A 17,752-nucleotide genomic window follows, 5' to 3' on the forward strand; every position below is an offset into this window, starting at 1 on the left:
CAAGTTCGCCCTTCCAACAGACACACGTGTGCGCACCTTTTTAAATGTCTGTGGGTGACTATGCGTATGTGCATGAGGGTGCCTGCAGAGGTGAAGAGGCAGCAGATGACCTACAATTACAGGTAACTGGGAGCCGTCTCTCACAAGCACTGAGAATCAAACTGGAATCTGCTGGAAGATCAGCAACTGTTCTTAACCACTGAGCCATCCGTTCATCGCCATGGACATCTTCAACCACTGCACTAACTACACTGATTCCTCAGGCAGAATCCAACTCTGTCGGCTCAGACTCAGCCACTGGGGTAGTGCTCTGCACATGCGCAGAGGCTGGAAAAAACTTACAGATGCCTCTATGGAGAGGTGGGAGCACTCTGATGCCTCTATGGAGAGGTGGGAGCACTCTGATGCCTCTATGGAGAGGTGGGGAGCACGCTGATGCCTCTATGGGGAGGTGGGAGCACTCTGATGCCTCTATGGGGAGGTGGGAGCACTCTGATGCCTCTATGGGGAGGTGGGAGCACTCTGATGCCTCTATGGGGAGGTGGGGAGCACGCTGATGCCTCTATGGGGAGAGGTGGGGAGCACGCTGATGCCTCTATGGGGAGGTGGGAGCACTCTGATGCCTCTATGGGGAGGGGGAGCACTCTGATGCCTCTATGGGGAGGTGGGAGCACGCTGATGCCTCTATGGAGAGGTGGGAGCACGCTGATGCCTCTATGGAGAGGTGGGAGCACGCTGATGCCTCTATGGGGAGGTGGGAGCACGCTGATGCCTCTATGGAGAGGTGGGAGCACTCTGATGCCTCTATGGGGAGGTGGGAGCACTCTGATGCCTCTATGGGGAGGTGGGGAGCACGCTGATGCCTCTATGGGGAGGTGGGAGCACGCTGATGCCTCTATGGGGAGGTGGGAGCACGCTGATGCCTCTATGGAGAGGTGGGAGCACTCTGATGCCTCTATGGGGAGGTGGGAGCACTCTGATGCCTCTATGGGGAGGTGGGGAGCACGGTGATGCCTCTATGGAGAGGTGGGGAGCACGCTGATGCCTCTATGGGGAGAGGTAGGGAGCACTCTGATGCCTCTATGGGGAGGTGGGAGCACTCTGATGCCTCTATGGGGAGAGGTAGGGAGCACTCTGATGCCTCTATGGGGAGGTGGGAGCACGCTGATGCCTCTATGGGGAGAGGTAGGGAGCACGCTGATGCGTCTATGGGGAGGTGGGAGCACGCTGATGCCTCTATGGGGAGAGGTAGGGAGTACTTTGCACACTGTTTCTTCTCTCAGTAAACCAGAACCGTGGTAAGAGCCGGAGCCCAACCTTCCAGACTCATCTTCGTAGCCCTTAAGTAGCACGTCACAGGGCGGGTGGACACTCACATACCTGCTGACTTGCCCACAGCAAGTTAGCCCTAGAATCCACAAATTACCACTAAGATGGAGCCCCATTAAGGCTCTGTCTTCCAGCAATGACCAAGACATGGGACCCTCTGCATATACAGAAAGAGGCAGGAGGCAGCTCTGATGGGGTCAGAGCATGGCAGGAGCAGTGTGACAGAATACACCCGAAAGGGAAAGACCCAGAACTTAAAGCCCTTACTTTGCCCACTGATTCTTCCCAGTTTACTGAAAGCTAGCTAAACTCACTGGGAGCAAGGAAGCTCGAGTGGAAGCTACCGGCATTCAGTGATATGTAGTCAAATACGGCTCCTGTGTCAAGCCCCAGAGACACGTTTCCTGATGGGTTTACAACTACAATTCTATAAACGTGTTAGAGCTGAGGGAAGGCCAGAAGGAAAGGCGGCTGACGGATGCACCTTCAGCGTCCCCACTTGGTACCTGGTGGGCGTCTCCCGATGGGATGATGTAGGCCTGGATGGGTTCTGCCACGCACTCCGAGTTCCTCATAGCTTGTCGCAGCTGCCGCAGAAGCTCTGAGGTCACCTTCGGAGCCATCCTGTGGTCTGCAACAGGAGAGCTTGTTAGGAAATGGGGCTGGCCCAGCAATTTAACAACCACTGATCCACAGCAAGCTGAAGAAAAGCAGCTTTCACATCCTCCCCCAGCTTCATCTTCAAACTGACTGACCACTCCACCACCAGACCAAGCCCGGGGTAGCTAGATACACTGGTGCTAGTAGTTTTGAGATGCGACTTCTAAACACTGGTTAGGAGGCAAGAAAAATATTGCCACTAAGACTCATTTCCTGACTATCTTTCACTTCTAGGATATCATTCTAAGAAGAAAATTAAACAGGTATAAGGAGATGTAGGTGCTGATCTTTGTTTATAGCTGTGGAAGAAATAGAGGGATACACTATTAGTTAAAAACAAACTATAATGCATAGAACACTAAGCAGCCACTAAAAATTACATGGACCTAGGAAAATATTTCATAGGTGTATTGTGTTTGCACACTGGAACGATGTCTAGGCCTGAGGGGTAATTAGAAACCTATTCTGAAAAGGCTGTGTGGATTGTTTTACTTTAGAATTGCATTTTAGAATGCGTGCATGCAGAAAGAAGTTCCTAGAATTGCAATAACCCAGGTGCTGAGAGAGAGTGTTTACTTTGGGACGTCTTAATCTCAGGGTTCCTATTGCTGTGATAAAACACCAAGCCCAAAGGCAACCTGGGATACAGAAGGTTTATTTCAGCTTAGAGTTCCACCTCACAGGGCATCACTGAAGGAAGTCAGGGCAGGAACCTGAAGACAGGAGCTGATGCAGAGGCCATGGAGGATGCTGAGTGCTGGCTTGCTCCTCATGGCTTCCTCAGAGATGCCAAGAAGAGTGATAAATCCTCCGCCCCACATGGACCACCTGCATCCCCTCCTCCACCTGCATCCCCTCCTCCACCCCACATGGACCACCTGCATCCCCTCCTGCACCTGCATCCCCTCCTCCACCCCACATGGACCACCTGCATCCCCTCCTCCACCCCACATGGACCACCTGCATCCCCTCCTCCACCCCACATGGACCACCTGCATCCCCTCCTCCACCCCACATGGACCACCTGCATCCCCTCCTCCAAAGCTCAGGGATCGCAGAGGAGAGGCCTACGGAATCTAAAAGCCAGAGCATGGAGAGATGCATGACATGGCATAACCACACTCACACTCTCACTGCAGCCGTGGTTATCCACACAAGACCTGCACCAGACCAGGCCTGTCGACAGGTCAGCATGGATAAGGCCCTGCACACCCCTGAGAGACAACTGGCAGTTGGTTTCTGGGAGGGGGTGTAGTTTTCGTCAGTGATGTAGCCACTGATAGTTGCCTATGCTTCAATGAATAATGCCACCCACGCTTGTGCAAGCGACCATTAACCTAAATGGATTACGCATAACACAGAGAAAGAAGGTGTGAGAGCAGGACATAGCTTAATGAAGAAAGTCTTCAATGAGAAAGTGGGGGATGAGAGTGACAGGCTGACAATGACTGAAATTAATTTTATAAATGGATGAGACTGCCAAATTTTAAATTATGTATATGTATATGAATGCTTTGTCTGTATGTATGTATGCATGTATATATGTATGCATGTATGTACGTATGTATGTGCAGTATGTGCATGCCTGATGTTCTTGGAGACCAAAAGGTATCAGATCGCCTGGAATTGGACTTAAGAGTCAGCTGTGAGCTACCATGTGGGTGCTGGAAATGGAAACTAAGTCCTCTGAAAGAGTAGCCCAAGCCATCTCTCCAGCCCCTGCTTGGTAGATTCTTCAAAAGATCTTTACTCAACAGATGCTGACATTGTCAATAGACAAGCCTTTTAGACACAGCCCTACTGCAACCTAACCAATGACTTCACAGAAGCCAGTACTGAGCTGTGTCCAAGCACGAGGCCTCCGCCCCATGCATTACTCGCATAAAACATGTCTAGAATGCTAGAGGTCAGACTAGAATGCGAGAGGTAAGAGTAGAACATGGGATTTGTTTAAAGAAGGGTTGTTAGTCTGGGGGATTGTTGCTGTGCCCCTGTTGTCGCTGGAGTCTGGGGGATTGTTGCTGTGCCCCTGTTGTCGCTGGAGTCTGGGGAATTGTTGCTGTGCCCCTGTTGTCGCTGGAGATAGGGTCTCCAGCTGGAATGGCAGACTCAGCCTCCTGAGTTCTGGAAACTACACACACAGCCATCCCCAGCTCCAAGTATTCTCTTCATTTCTAAGTTGCATTTGTTTGTTTGAGTGGGTATATGTGCCCATACATGTGGAAGTCAAGGACACTGCAGGAATCAGTTCTCCTTCCACAGTGTGAGTCCCAAAGGACCCAATTTAAGTCATCAGACGTGGCAGCAAGCACCTTTACCCACCGAGCCACCTCACCAGCCCTTCAATACACTCTTTAGTGACATTTTACCTTTGAGGGCAGCTCCAGGTTCAGGTTCACAACAAGAGCGCACGGTTCCCACACCACCCCAGGCTGATCCAGAACTTACCGTAAGTCGGGCTGGCCTCAAGCCCACGATCGCAGGTATGGACCACCATGTCTGAGCACACAGTATTTTCGAAGACCCCCAAATCATCTTTGTTCAACTACCCAACCCTCACTCTCCCCTGGGCCCTGGAAATCTCTGGCTTTTCTTACTATCTTCATAGTTAGTTTTCCCCTGAATGTCATTCAGCCAGAATCACACGTAGCCTTTTCAGACTGGCTTCTCTCACTTACCAAGGTGAAAGTAAGAATTCCCCATGTCTTTTCAGGTGTGATACCTCAACTCTTTTTAGACTTGAATGGTCCTCCAACAACTGTTCTGAAGGTTACCTATTCCTTCACCTGAAGAAAGATGTCTAAGCTGCTTCCAAGTGACTAGGAATGAAGCTGCCGTAGAGAGGCATGTGCAGGTACAGTCTTTGTGTGCGCGTACTATCTCAACGTATCTGGGTAAAGACCAAGGAATGTAAAAGCTCACACAGGACAAGCATCTATTAGCCTGTAAACAGCTGTCAAACTGCTTTCCAAAGTGGCTGGGCCGTGCTTCACCAGCAATGAACACGAGTTCCCGCTGCTCCATATCTTTGCCAGCATTTGACACTGTCGGTGTTTGGGCTTTTGTGACTCACTTAAAACAAATAAGGAAAGGTATTATTTACCCAGAAACAACCTGATGCACAAAGGTCATCATAATGGAAGCTCTGGGAAGGCAGCTCCGGCAGGGTTTCCTGCACTCAGCCTGATGCTGCAACTTACCCATCACCGTGCCTTTTGTCTGCTTCTCTGTCTTCAGCCACCAGCACTACACCTCGGTATTTATGATGCCCTCCAAAGACTTCCCTGCAGTGTACCTCACACTGGCTATGTGACTCACCGAAACCCCACCAGTGCATCATCAGCAGAAGGGCAACCTCGACGACTGGACTTAGATCTCTGAGGAGTCTCGGGGCAGAATTACTCAAAGGAAGAATCACTGGAAACTGTCCCATCTGTCACCCAATCGTGTCCATGTTCCTTAGAGCACAGCTGCTTTGGAATCCTGTCTTCAGGGGGGCCTTCTTCCCTGCTCTCCTGTCTTCAGGGGGGCCTTCTTCCCTGCTCTCCTGTCTTCAGGGGGGCCTTCCTCCCTGTCCTCCTGTCTTCAGGGGGGCCTTCTTCCCTGCTCTCCTGTCTTCAGAGGGGCCTTCTTCCCTGTTCTCCTGTCTTCAGAGGGGCCTTCTTCCCTGTTCTCCTGTCTTCAGGGGGGCCTTCTTCCCTGCTCTCCTGTCTTCAGGGGGGCCTTCTTCCCTGCTCTCCTGTCTTCAGGGGGGCCTTCTTCCCTGTTCTCCTGTCTTCAGGGGGGCCTTCTTCCCTGTTCTCCTGTCTTCAGGGGGGCCTTCTTCCCTGTTCTCCTGTCTTCAGGGGGGCCTTCTTCCCTGCTCTCCTGTCTTCAGGGGGGCCTTCTTCCCTGTTCTCCTGTCTTCAGGGGGGCCTTCTTCCCTGTTCTCCTGTCTTCAGGGGGGCCTTCTTCCCTGCTCTCCTGTCTTCAGGGGGGCCTTCTTCCCTGTTCTCCTGTCTTCAGGGGGGCCTTCTTCCCTGTTCTCCTGTCTTCAGAGGGGCCTTCCTCCCTGTTCTCCCATCTACTGAGCCTGTATCCGCTCACGTCTCAGAGAAAGAGAGAGCCAAAATATCTGGTCGGAAGCCACTACTTAGGAGAATAAAGCAAATGAATCACAGGTTCCTGGGTGGTTTGGACAAATCAGTGATACCTTACTTCACAGGAAAAAGGAAAGGAAGGATGGCTCAGGGAAGGGTGCTTGCCTCGTATGCACTAGGCTCTAGAACCCACTCCTAGCAGCACACACACACAAACACAGAAAGTACCTGCACTGCTACGGGTTCATCTTAGAACTCAGGGTACAGCTCAGTAGTAAGCAGTTGCCTAGAACCACAAGGCACTAGGTTCAGTACACAGCCCTGCTCCACTCCCCAAAATCAAAACAATTCGTATGTTAAGACCTCCATGGATCCTGAGGAAAACCTAGTCAACTCAGATGAACTCCAGCACCGGAAAACAAAACCTAACTGTGACACTTTCCTGAGTTTCAGAACAGATTTGTTATGCTTCTAAACTACATTCTAGAGCAAATCAAACATTGTCCCACAATGGTCAGGGACCCCTGTTGCCCATGCTATTCCAGCCCACTTGAACTCAGCGGCTCCCCTTACTACAGCTTCCTAAACTAGGACTACAGAAGTCTTTGGACTACTGACTCCCCACCACAACCAGGGGAGGGGGACTTCTGAATATGAAATTTTAAAAGGCAACCTGACAAAAATCCATCCTGTCTTTCAAGATCATTGATTTTCTCAAAGATTTCAGCTTTAATTTAGTTTTTAAATTGAGGCACATTCCAACTGAAGAATTTTGCTGGCACCAACGGGGTGTTTGCAATGCAGAAGCAAATGCGTCGACATGGACAGCTACTAACCTCATGGACAAATTTAACACAGCCGACCACAGGCATTTACACCTCAGCTACAAACCAAAAATGGTCAAGAACAAGTGGGTTTGGTCAAAGTCATCTTTGGCTTCCTCCTCACGGCCAGCCCTGGTCTTCATCACAATTTCCTTCCTCGTCACTGCATCCCTCTCTTTGATTGGCACATCAGCCGTCTTAGAACCATCGTCAGCTTCTCACAATGGAGAATTTACTTCCGTCCGCCATATCTTCTGCCCCCTATCACTTCTCTCGAATTCCCCCTCTTCCTGTCTCTTATCCTTCAGGTTTCCTCACATTGGTTTGGAGTAAAATGTAGCAAATTCTTTGTCATCTGTGTCCTCGAACAGGATGAAAAAACTCCCTAAAGTACAACCAAGAGATAAAGATTGGGTGTGGGGGGTAGGGACACAGTAAAGATGGAGACCACAGCACCAGACAACGGTTGAAGTCAAGGGCTTGTAGACCAGAAACAGCTCACCTGGAGACAACCACTGGGGTAAGTACAAGAGGAAGGATGGCTGAGTAGCCATGGCTGTGAAAAACAGTCTATGCAGGTGACTGAAGGCTGAAGGCTTGAAGCTCAAGGGCAAACTAGCAAAACTGTGCACCCAGGACCGGAGTGGAAGTGGCAGGAGGGAAAACTAACTATTCTACGGGAAGAATACCCATTACCAATAAGAGTACCCATTACGTGACAAGCATTTTTATGAGTTTCTGCAATTATTAGAGTCTGACACAGAATAAACTAAAAAGAAATGCAATGGGTTCGATGCTGTAACGGGTATGTATCCTGCCTTCCCTAAAGCAGAGGCCACGGCGTTTCTATGTCCGTGTGTAACTGTGCATTTAGATGGTGACTATCACAAGGTTGTGTCTGTGATCTTTTCAGAAGAAGCTACAAGGCTGAAATGAAAAGTTAGAAACTTAGAAGATGTCATATTAAAAAAACCTCCCTCCCTATCCTTTATTTGTTAGAAAAGTTAGCAGCAGCCAAGAGCTGAGCAGTGCGCAGGGAAGTAGAAAGCCAAGAGCAACAGACCGGCCCGTGATGTAACATTAGCCTATACTGCCAGGTATTTTTAAATCATGACTTAAAGAGAATAACTCATTAAAGAGTCTCTTGCATATGAAATAAGTTCTCAATCCCGAAGCCGCTGTCACAAAGGCTTTTCCCTGCTCGCACTGAAGCCACAGCTCACTGTCCTCACTGGGTGGCTGGCACTAAATGTGACAACTGTGGCACGCATGCAGGGGCTCAAGAAATACATGAACCTGGACCTGAGGCTCCAGCTGGGATTCCCACCTGTCTTGTTATAAGGACAGAGGGCTGATGCCCTCCAATTTCAGCATCCTAGAGCATGCCCAGATGCTCTGGTCTAGCAACAGCACGTGTCTCTACCTACATGGCTGAGGCAGCCAAGGGCTTTATAAACATTAGTACTGGATTCTCACGATGATTCTTCCGAGGAAGATTTCGTTATTCCCATTTAAAGAACAGGGGTTGGAAGGAGTTAGGAAAGTGCCCAAGTCAGCTAAATGAGCTAGAACACTAGGTCTCTGCAGTTCTCTAGCCCGTGCCTCATTCCCAGCATTCCTTGGGCCTACGAGCAGCAGAATCAGTCCTTGGACTCATCTCCAGCCGGCGTCTCCCACCTCAACTCCCCAATCACACACTTGGAAGCTTTCTCCCAACTCTGAATCTGATTGTTTGTACCCTTCGTCCCCTCCTCCCTCTTTTTCCTCCTCCCTTCCTCTCTTCTTCCTAACACAGCTCAGAATGAGCAGGATAGTCTGCACTTCTAGATGTAAAACCGCACAGTACCGTTAGTCTTCCCACAGGTACTTAGCGGTGGCCACGCAGCTGCTTCAGGATGGAGCTCGTGCTACAGTTCTCCTTGGGCGGCCACAGGCAGCTGAGGCTTCCCTAGAGCAGGAATATAGCCAAGTTCTCCTGCCTGTCATCTTTCTAGCAACCTTACTGGACAGATAACCATAAGAACAAGAAATGGGAGAAAAGGAAATTTAACTTTCTGGTTTGGGAGGGGGGAAAAAAAGAAGCCAGCAAGATGGCCCAGCAGGTGGAGGTGCTTGTCACCCAGCCTGACTTGAGTTCCAGAATAGGCCCCACATGGTGGAGAAAGCCAATTTCCACAAGCTGTCCCCCGACCTCCATACATGCACCATGGCGTCTACACTCACATGTGCATACACAATGACCAAATATAATGCAGTCGATTTAAGCTGTAAATATATAAAAACAGTAATGGATCACCCAGAGGATACCACGGTTTCTAATTTCCAGATCCTCATCTCACCCAGAAACAATACCTAGTGTATAAGAATTACTGTTACCTGTTTCCACACTCCTGTCTCCTGAGGAAGTCACCTCGTGAGGTTCAATTATCCTTAAATTTCTCAGCTCAAAGTCCTGGCGATTCGCCCTTGAAGAGAAAGAGCAGAGAGTGCTGCAGACGTCGGCCCCAGAGTATATGGCAGGGCTGGTCGAGGGAGGCGTCACCCTGGCTCAGCCGACCTCTGTGAGTCACAACTCTCAACCCTGCTATCGTGATTGGCTACAGGTTTCAGATAAGCCACCCTCCACTTCATGCACCCCACAGCAGGGAGCTTCCCAGTGGGACCCATTAGACTGTCTTTGTCAAGAGCCTCCACAGCTTACCCTTAATTCATGAATTCTCTTCAATGGCATCTAACCCCACTACTGGACTGATTTACTTTCAGTGACTACATTCTCAAGGACGAGATATTTCACTCGCACAGGTTCTACTTAGTCAGCTCTGTTTCAGTTTTTTTGCAGTGTCCTGTCTGTTCTGCTCTGGTCTCGGTCTCCCCTTCTAGCAGCATGAGCACTGTTTGAGACCTAGAGAGCCACTCCTGTGTTCGTTGCATCTGCGGCTTCTCCCTGTTGGTAGCTCACTGGGAGTTTATCGTCATGGGTCGGGGATGTAGCTCAGTTGACAGAACTCTTGCCTAGCACAGAGGGAACCATGGGTTCAATCCCCACGACTGCATAAACCAGACACGGTAAGTAGCGCATGCTCAAGATTCCAGTACTTGGGAGGTAGAGTCTGAAGTTCAAAGCTATCCCTTCGCTGCTTGGCTTAAGGTCAGTCCAGGATACAGAGAACCTGTCTCAAGGAACTGAAGTTTATCATTAGCCAGGCGCGCAGTACACACCAAGAGAGCAGGAGGGGAGAGTCTGAGCCCACCCTGCGCTACAAAGCAAGCACATACACATCTCAACAGGGGATGGGAGGGATGCACTTGCCTTGACCAGGAACTGTCTATGAAAAGCTGTGTCCTGGTTCATACAAGCATTACTGTCGCTCATTGCTAATTCTCACATTAACTTCTTAGGCAAAGGTACACGCGTGTCTTGTCCCCTCTGTAAGAACCCTGAATTCCAGGCATGGAATCCGCTACCTTCCCAGGCTAACCTCACCAGCAGCCTAGCCAAGCTCTCTCAAGCTCACTCAAGTATTACCTGGGAACCTGGACACTTCGGAGGATGAGACGTCTGTCTGACTGGTTTATACGACAAGGCAGGAGAGACACAGGACAAGGGAGAGAAGGCAACAGACAAAGCTCTACAAAGAGGAAAAAGGAAGGTGGGACGAGAGAGAGAGGGTGTCCAGAAGATAAGAGGAAGGCTGGCCTCCTGTGAGGCAGCTAAGGGAGGTCTTCCTGATAATATTTGCCATTTGAGCACAGAAAGAGCTTTTAAAAAAAGGAAACGTCGTCTAAGAGCACGAGGTTCTGGATAAAGGTAAAAGCGAGTACTGTATGGAGGAATCTGGTCATTCCATGGCCCTGTGCACGCTGGCCAGCGCTCTGCGCTCCTTGAACCTGGCCTCCCCGGCCATTACCGTCCTGGGTTCCGCCTCTGCTCCCTGTTGGCCAGAGCAATGTCCTCCTTCAGCTGCCCTTTGCCCCGGCGTTGCCCTCCCACCGCCCAGTGCGTATGTCTGCGGACCACAGCACCAAGCTTGTGTCCTGGAAGAGTCCTACCAAGTGCACAGTTAAACCAGTGAAGATGAGGAAGTCTGGGGGTCGAAACCATACGGGCCACACCCGAGTGCCCGGTAATGGTGGAGGCCACAGGCAGAATTATTGAATGATTGACTTTCTCCGGTTCCGGCCAGAAAAGGGGACTGAGCCAGGACCCTTGGAGGAGAAGAAGGCTGTGGTAGTCCGCTATGATCCTTGTAGGTCTGCAGACTATCTCTGGTTGCAGGGGGCAGCCGGAAATGCTGGATCATTGCCACAGAAAGCATGAAGGCAGGAGACACAATCCTGAACTCTAACCACGTCGGCGGAATGACAGTGGCTGCTCAGGAAGGGGATGCACATCCACTTGGGGCACTGCTGAGGGGACCCTCAACAACAACACAGAGGGCGAGCTTGGCCGAGGAGCCCAGAATATCCGAGCAGCAGGGACATGGGGTGTGCTGCTCTGGAAGGTGAATGGAACAGCCATTATCCAGCTGCCCTCTGCATTGCAACCTCTCAGGCCGGGGTTCCAACGTTAATCATAACCAGCGGGTCATCAGCAAGGCAGGATAGAACCGCTGGCTGGGCATGAGGCCTAACAGTGGGCTGTGACAACACAAGGGAGGCTGGGCCGGCCGGAAGCTTCGGCCACTACCACTGATTAAGAGTTACGTGAGGCTGCCCTCCAACTGCTGCCCAAAGCTGATTCCCCTGGACTCTAAGAAAACGTTCCTTGTATTTAAAAAAAGAAAAAGAGTGAAGAAGCTAGCCAGTGTCCAGTTCTAGAGGAAGAACATTCCAGAAACTTAGTGAGTATAGCCAATACAAGGGCCATGAAACCCCTACCAGGCTACAGGATAGAATGAGGCCTTGAGTTGCTGTCCAAAGCAAGACATGACAGGCATGTATGTCACAGATCAGAGCGCATGACATCAACAAACTCGACAACGGCACGAAAAGGAACAATCACAGGCTTTGTCCCAAGAACGGGGGTTGGTTCAACATAGGAAATTTCCTGTAAGGTAGCAGCTCAATGTAGTAAAGAGAAAACCAACATCTCAGGACATGGGGGAAAAATCAGTTGACGAATACAACGCCCACGGATGACAAAGATACTCAGCAAACCGGAAAGAGAAACTCTTCCTCGGGAAGAGGTGCCCCTCGGCAGGTCAAGGGCCTACAGCTAAGCCTGACTCCCCAGGGTGCCCCCTGACCTCCAGAGGTGGTACGCACACCTGGAGATGAGCAAAGGTAACTTTTGTAACTTGCCAATCGAATAAGTAGAACCTCAAAACGTGTGACGGGTGGGAAGCTACGGAAGGAAATTCCTACGAGGAGGAAGAAACAGGACAGCCATGGCTGCTCTCTTCCCTGCCTGTGGTTCTGTCCGGGGCGACGAGGCAAGACAGGGAAACAAGTACATCCAGACAGAAATCAAGCAAAGTCCTCTGTGCAATGGTACTGCTTTGAGCACACAAAGCCCTAAAGATTCGCGAAAACACTGAAGTAACTGAGCTCACCAAAGACGTGGCGTATAGAAATTAACTATACTTCCACACCCTTGCTCGCGACATCGAAAAATTAAGGGAAAGTCATGTCCAATAACATCACAAACGACAAAATAGTCAATGTGCTTAACAAACGAGGTATAAAATGTATGCTGTGGAATATAAAAAAAAAATGTGAGATGTGAATTAAATCAAAACTGAATATGCGGAAGGAGAGTCTGTGTTCACAGATTTGAAGACTTACTCATTATTAAGATAATATTTGCTAGGTATGACGCAGGGGTCTCCAATTTCTGTGAGTTAGAAACCAACCTTGACAGTCAGGGCTACACAGAGAATTCCTATCTCAAAAAAGAAAAAAAAAAAAGGTTACTACACAGACTAAACATTCTCTTTCAAATTTTCAGCTAGCTTCTATGCATAAGCCGACATGCAGATCCTAAAAGGCCCTAAAATCTGGTAATATAAGAGACCAAGGTTAGCCAAAAGGGCTACCATTATTCTGACTCACTGATACAAAGATAACCATAATTTGAAAATAGGAAAAGAATATCAAAAAACATTCTCCAAATTGTCAAAGATCCTTAAGCAGAACGCTGCTAAGTGTGGTGGCTCACATATACAGTACCAACACTCAGGAGGCTGAGGCAGGGGGACTACAAGTTTGAGTCCAGCCTAGACCCAAGTGTGCAACTCTACCTCAAAAAGCAGCAGATGGGGAGGGGAAAAGGTTCAATACCACTCGGTATCATTAGCCTGCAGAACAACAATGCCCAGCGGAGCTGAGCTCAGGAAAAGGCAGGAAACTCTCCCAAGCATGCCTGAGGCCCTGGGTTTCCTCCCCCCGACACTGAAAAAAGGAAAAAGGATACAAGGATGTGACTTCTCACCCACTAAGAAAGTGATACTCAGAGGCTGGAGATGACTCAGCGGTTAAGAAGAGTACTTAGTGCTCTTCAGAGGACCAGGTTCAGTCCCAGCACCCACACAGAGGCTCACAACTGCCTATCACTCCAGTTAGCTCCAGAGGGCCCAACAAGCTGTCTTGGTCTCAGTGGGCTCTCCCATCTACACATAAAATATCATTTGTCTGTCTGAGACAGTGTTTCACTATGTAGCTGACTGGCCTGGAACTGGCAAGGTAGACCAATCTGGTCTTGAACTCACAGAGATCCATCTCCCCATCCAAACCCAGGACCCACACAGAGGCTCACAATTGCCTGTAACTGCAGTTAGTTCCAGGGGGTCTGACCCCCTCTTTTGGTCTCGGTGGGCTCCAGCACACACATACACTTAGGCATGGCACTCACACACACATACACATAAAATATCATTTGTCTGCCTGTCTGAGACAGTGTTTCATTCACTATATAGCTAACTGGCCTGGAACTCACTGCAGACTAGTCTGGCCTTGAACTCACAGAGATCCACCTGTCTCTACATTCGGAGTTCTGAGATTAAAAGCATGGGCTGCCATACCTAACCTTAAAAAAGACAACCGAAACCACTGACAATAACCAGTGTGGGTGTGAACTGCAGAGAGTTAGAACCGTCAGGCATTGCTAGTGAGTGGACGTGTAAATCAGTGCTGTGCTTTGAGAAACAATGTGACAGTTTCTTTAAAAATGTAAATATAGTTTTCTAACCAGTGCAGTTCTACTCCTAGACATACTCTCAAGAAAACTGAAAACACAGACTCAGAAAAAAACTTGTTCACAGGACTACGGGTGTAGCTCAGGGGTAAAGCACTTGCCTGGCATGTCAATATACAGTACCGTAAAAAGAAAAGGACGAAATTAAACTAAGGGAAAAAATGGCATACACCACCACCACCACCACCACCACCACCACCACCACCACCAACAACAACAACAACAACAACAGTGTCTGAATCTTTTTATATGAATGACCAGAATGAGAACCTATAGAGACAAAGTAACTTTTTAGCTCGGCTGGTGAATGCAGAATTAGGGAAATGAAGACTAAATACTGGGGAGGACAAGATTAGAGTGGGGGGGACGGTGACCTAAACAGATGGCTCAGGAATCAAAAGTGTTTGCTGCTCTCTGCAGGGGACCTGGATTGGGTTCTCAGGGCCCCCACAAGTAGCTGTAACTTCTGTTCCAGTGGACCCAAAGCCCTCTTCTGGCCTCCAAGGGCTCCTGCACATATGTGGTGCACATAAACCCCAGGTAAGCCTACACATTCACAAATAATAATCTAACAGAGAATTTGGGGATAAAAATGCCGTAAGCACCAGTGACAGTTACGCACCTCAGTGACTAGTAAAGCCTTTCAAGGATTCAGTTAACAAAGGAGCACAGAATGAAGAGTCCGGCTCTCAGCTCTCCTCCCTCCCAGTGTTCTCTACCCCTTCTAAGAACTTCTGAAGCCCAGACCTTCTCCAGAGCAGGAGAAGCTAAAGGGAATGGGTTGTGTAGAGCACTGCTGGCTCCATCTTTGTATAAAGTACCCACCTTGGCCAGAACTGCTCCAAACTTCTACATCTGCCTCCCTTTCTCTTTTTAAAAAAGAAACCACAACAGACTTCTAACTCTAGTCTCAGTAAGCGGTAAGAATGGCGAATCTCTAGTGCCCAAGCTGAGGCCAAATACAAGCCAAGTGCTAAATTGTATCCAGTGAAATGGGATAAATGAGACAAGTTCTTAGGGTAGGAAAGAAGGCAACATTGTCATCCACTACTCGGAACCCGCTGGTCTTGATGTGATGACCACCACCATTGGCTCTGAGAATCCCCGTATTTAATGTATATATGTTTCGTCCCAAGGGATTGGCCAGAGTATCTATCACTGATGTAGCACATGGACCCCAGCACATCAGGAATACAGGCTTGGAAAATACACTCCTCTGGTCCGAATGACCAGTTCAGATAGTATTGACAATCAAGTCAGTTCAGTGACACTGACAGCTAAGACTTCTGCTCCAGCATAAGGCTGTCTCTGATGACTGTCAGACTGTCAGTCGACTTTCAGCGACTGCAACAAGGAAAAAGTCTGCCGAAGCAAGAGCTGAGCACACTGGAGCTAGAAGTGAAAGAGTGAAGACAAGTCTGGGGCCAGGATTGGTTCTTCTCTCTTCAGCTTCACTAACACTCACCCGTCTCCATTAGCCTCCTTCAACAGCACCCTCCCTCTCTCAGCCTACCATCTGATGTTCACAGACCACCCCCAATACTGGGACGGTGGATCCAGCCATGGCTGTGGTACAGTCCTCAAGCTTCCTCCTAGCCTTTGACATTACATCATTATCCACTTGCCTAGCCTTATTTCCAGTAGAAAACTTCCGGGAAGGTCTATCCACATGTTTCATCACCCACGCCTCCCTTCACAGTGCACATAGAAACTTCTTGGTTGCGCTTAACACACTGTCACAAGACCAGGTCTAGGTCAAGGTAGGCTTGAGACCTGTCCACTCACAAGAATTTCACAAGTTGGCTGCGGAGCTTCGTGTGTGTATGTGTGTGTGTGTGTGTGTGTGTGTGTGTGTGTGTGTGTGTGTGTGTGTTCATTCAAGACTCAACTGGTCTGAGAGGATGGGTAAGCTTCTGTGCATCACCACAGAGTTTTAATTCTGGTTTTGTGTATTTAATCTCTCACTTAAAATACCTAAGTGTGCCTGGTTTGGGTGGGGAGGGATCAACTAAGACATGTTCAACATGAGTCTGAGAAATATCTTTTCACTTCCTATGTCCAAGAAGAACCCAGAGCAGGCTCCTGGTGGATTTTCCCATGCTTCCTGATACAGCCCCTGAGACCATTTGGGTAGGGAGGGCCCCACGGCTGTCTCTGTTGGGGGCGTTGAATCAGGAGGTAAAATGCAGTCATCAGAATGATCAGGACTGTAACTTTAGATTGCCGCCATGGAGGAAGGGTGTGGGCAGGGGCACAATCACTTCTGAGTACCCGGGATGGATCCAAGAGGGACCAACTTCCTGCAATAGCAGGGCCTCCCCTCAGGGTCGTGGGTAGTAAGGATCGCCGCCTGCCCCGGCGGGGCGAGGCAGTTCCTCGGTCACACTAGTCCCTGGACAGGCTCCGGCAGCCCGGAGGTGCCCGGGGCCCCGCCGGAAGCGAGCTGAGTCCTGCCGGGCTGCACAGCTCGGTCCCCGGTTCCCGCTCGGGCAGGACCCGCGCCCCCGATGGCCACGGGCCCGACGCTCCTCGCCCTCTCTTCCCTACCCTCCCGGTGTGCAGCTCGCGCGCCGGGCGCCGGACGCCGGACGCCGGCCGGCCGGCCGGCACAGTCCCCTCACCTTACTCGCGGCGGCTTTCTGGAGGCTGCCATTCGTCGGTGACGTGCCCCAACCCACGTCAGGGGAGCGCAGACCAGCTGATCACCGACGGCCAGGCGCGCGCACCGGGCAGGCCACGCCCCTCCTCCTGTGGCGTGCTCACGCAGAGACTCCGCCCCGTTGTAAGCCCCGCCCGTTCTCCGGAGGGGGCGTGGCCGAGTGTCAGAATTCCGAAACCTTGTGAACTGTTGTTGCTTGGAGAGGGTGGTGTTCTGTGCAACCAGTTGGAAGAGTCGCCGATTGGTCCGCAGTTCTCTTCCCACCCTGCATTTAAGGAGGAGGACCGGAGTTTTGCCAACTAAGGAAGCTGCATGCTTCTCTGGTTTGTTCCAGCTTTTAGGTCAGCTAAGACGGGAAAGTCGTGGTCAGCTCTGCAAGATCCTATTTTAGGGTCCTGGAGACATTGACTGGATCAGGATACAACTTGCTGAGACCTTAGAGGTGTCCCCCAAATGACTTTTCCAAACAGCTTCAAAACCGGCTACTCACTTCACTTGGGCAACTACCAGGCGTTAAAGCGTTCAAACCTAGCTCCTTAAAAAAACAATCTTCACATGGGGCTTTTTCATCTCAATCGGTGGCTATTCCATGTTTTAAGGGCAAAAATCTTGAAGCAATCTCTGCCTTCTTCCCAGTCCATGCCCCATCTGCCCAAGTTGCGCTTGGCCCTGTCTTCAAAGTAGCCCCACCCAGTTCCGTCATCTCCACCGTCACCGGACTAGGGTACGTCACTTCCACCTCACCTTTGTGACGCTTGCACCGTAGCCAGACCAAACTTAACCGAGGTGTCCTGTGGTGTTTACTGCTCTCAATTTGACCACTCTAGAGTCGCCTGAGAGAACAGCCTATGGGCCTATCTGAAGGATGTCTTGTGTTATTTTATACGGGCAGAACCACTCCCTAGGCAGAGGATCCTAGGCCGTCTAAATCGGTGGGAATGAGTAGAGGACTAACATGAATACATTATTCTCTCCTCTTGACTACCGATGTAAGGACTGGTTCCCTGCC

The 17,752-nt window shown here is 50.0% G+C and overlaps 1 protein-coding gene and 1 pseudogene across 5 annotated transcripts in view; one reads left to right on the forward strand and one right to left on the reverse strand.

The window, feature by feature from the left end:
• Positions 1–16,762, reverse strand: part of Xpnpep1 (X-prolyl aminopeptidase 1) — a 50,121-nt gene extending 33,359 nt beyond the window's left edge. Inside the window, 3 exon segments of one of the 5 annotated variants that reach the window (NM_001398660.1) lie at positions 1,836–1,960; positions 9,269–9,357; positions 16,706–16,762. In NM_001398660.1, coding sequence (NP_001385589.1) covers positions 1,836–1,960; positions 9,269–9,357; positions 16,706–16,737 — 246 coding nt within the window. In that variant the 5' untranslated portion in view covers positions 16,738–16,762. 5 annotated transcript variants of the gene reach the window in all.
• Positions 10,739–11,710, forward strand: Mrpl2-ps1 (mitochondrial ribosomal protein L2, pseudogene 1; annotated as a pseudogene).
• Positions 16,763–17,752: the final 990 nt, after the last annotated feature.

Source organism: Rattus norvegicus, chromosome 1, assembly GCF_021556685.1.
Source record: "Rattus norvegicus strain SHRSP/BbbUtx chromosome 1, alternate assembly SHRSP_T2T, whole genome shotgun sequence".
Classification (NCBI taxonomy): domain Eukaryota; kingdom Metazoa; phylum Chordata; class Mammalia; order Rodentia; family Muridae; genus Rattus; species Rattus norvegicus.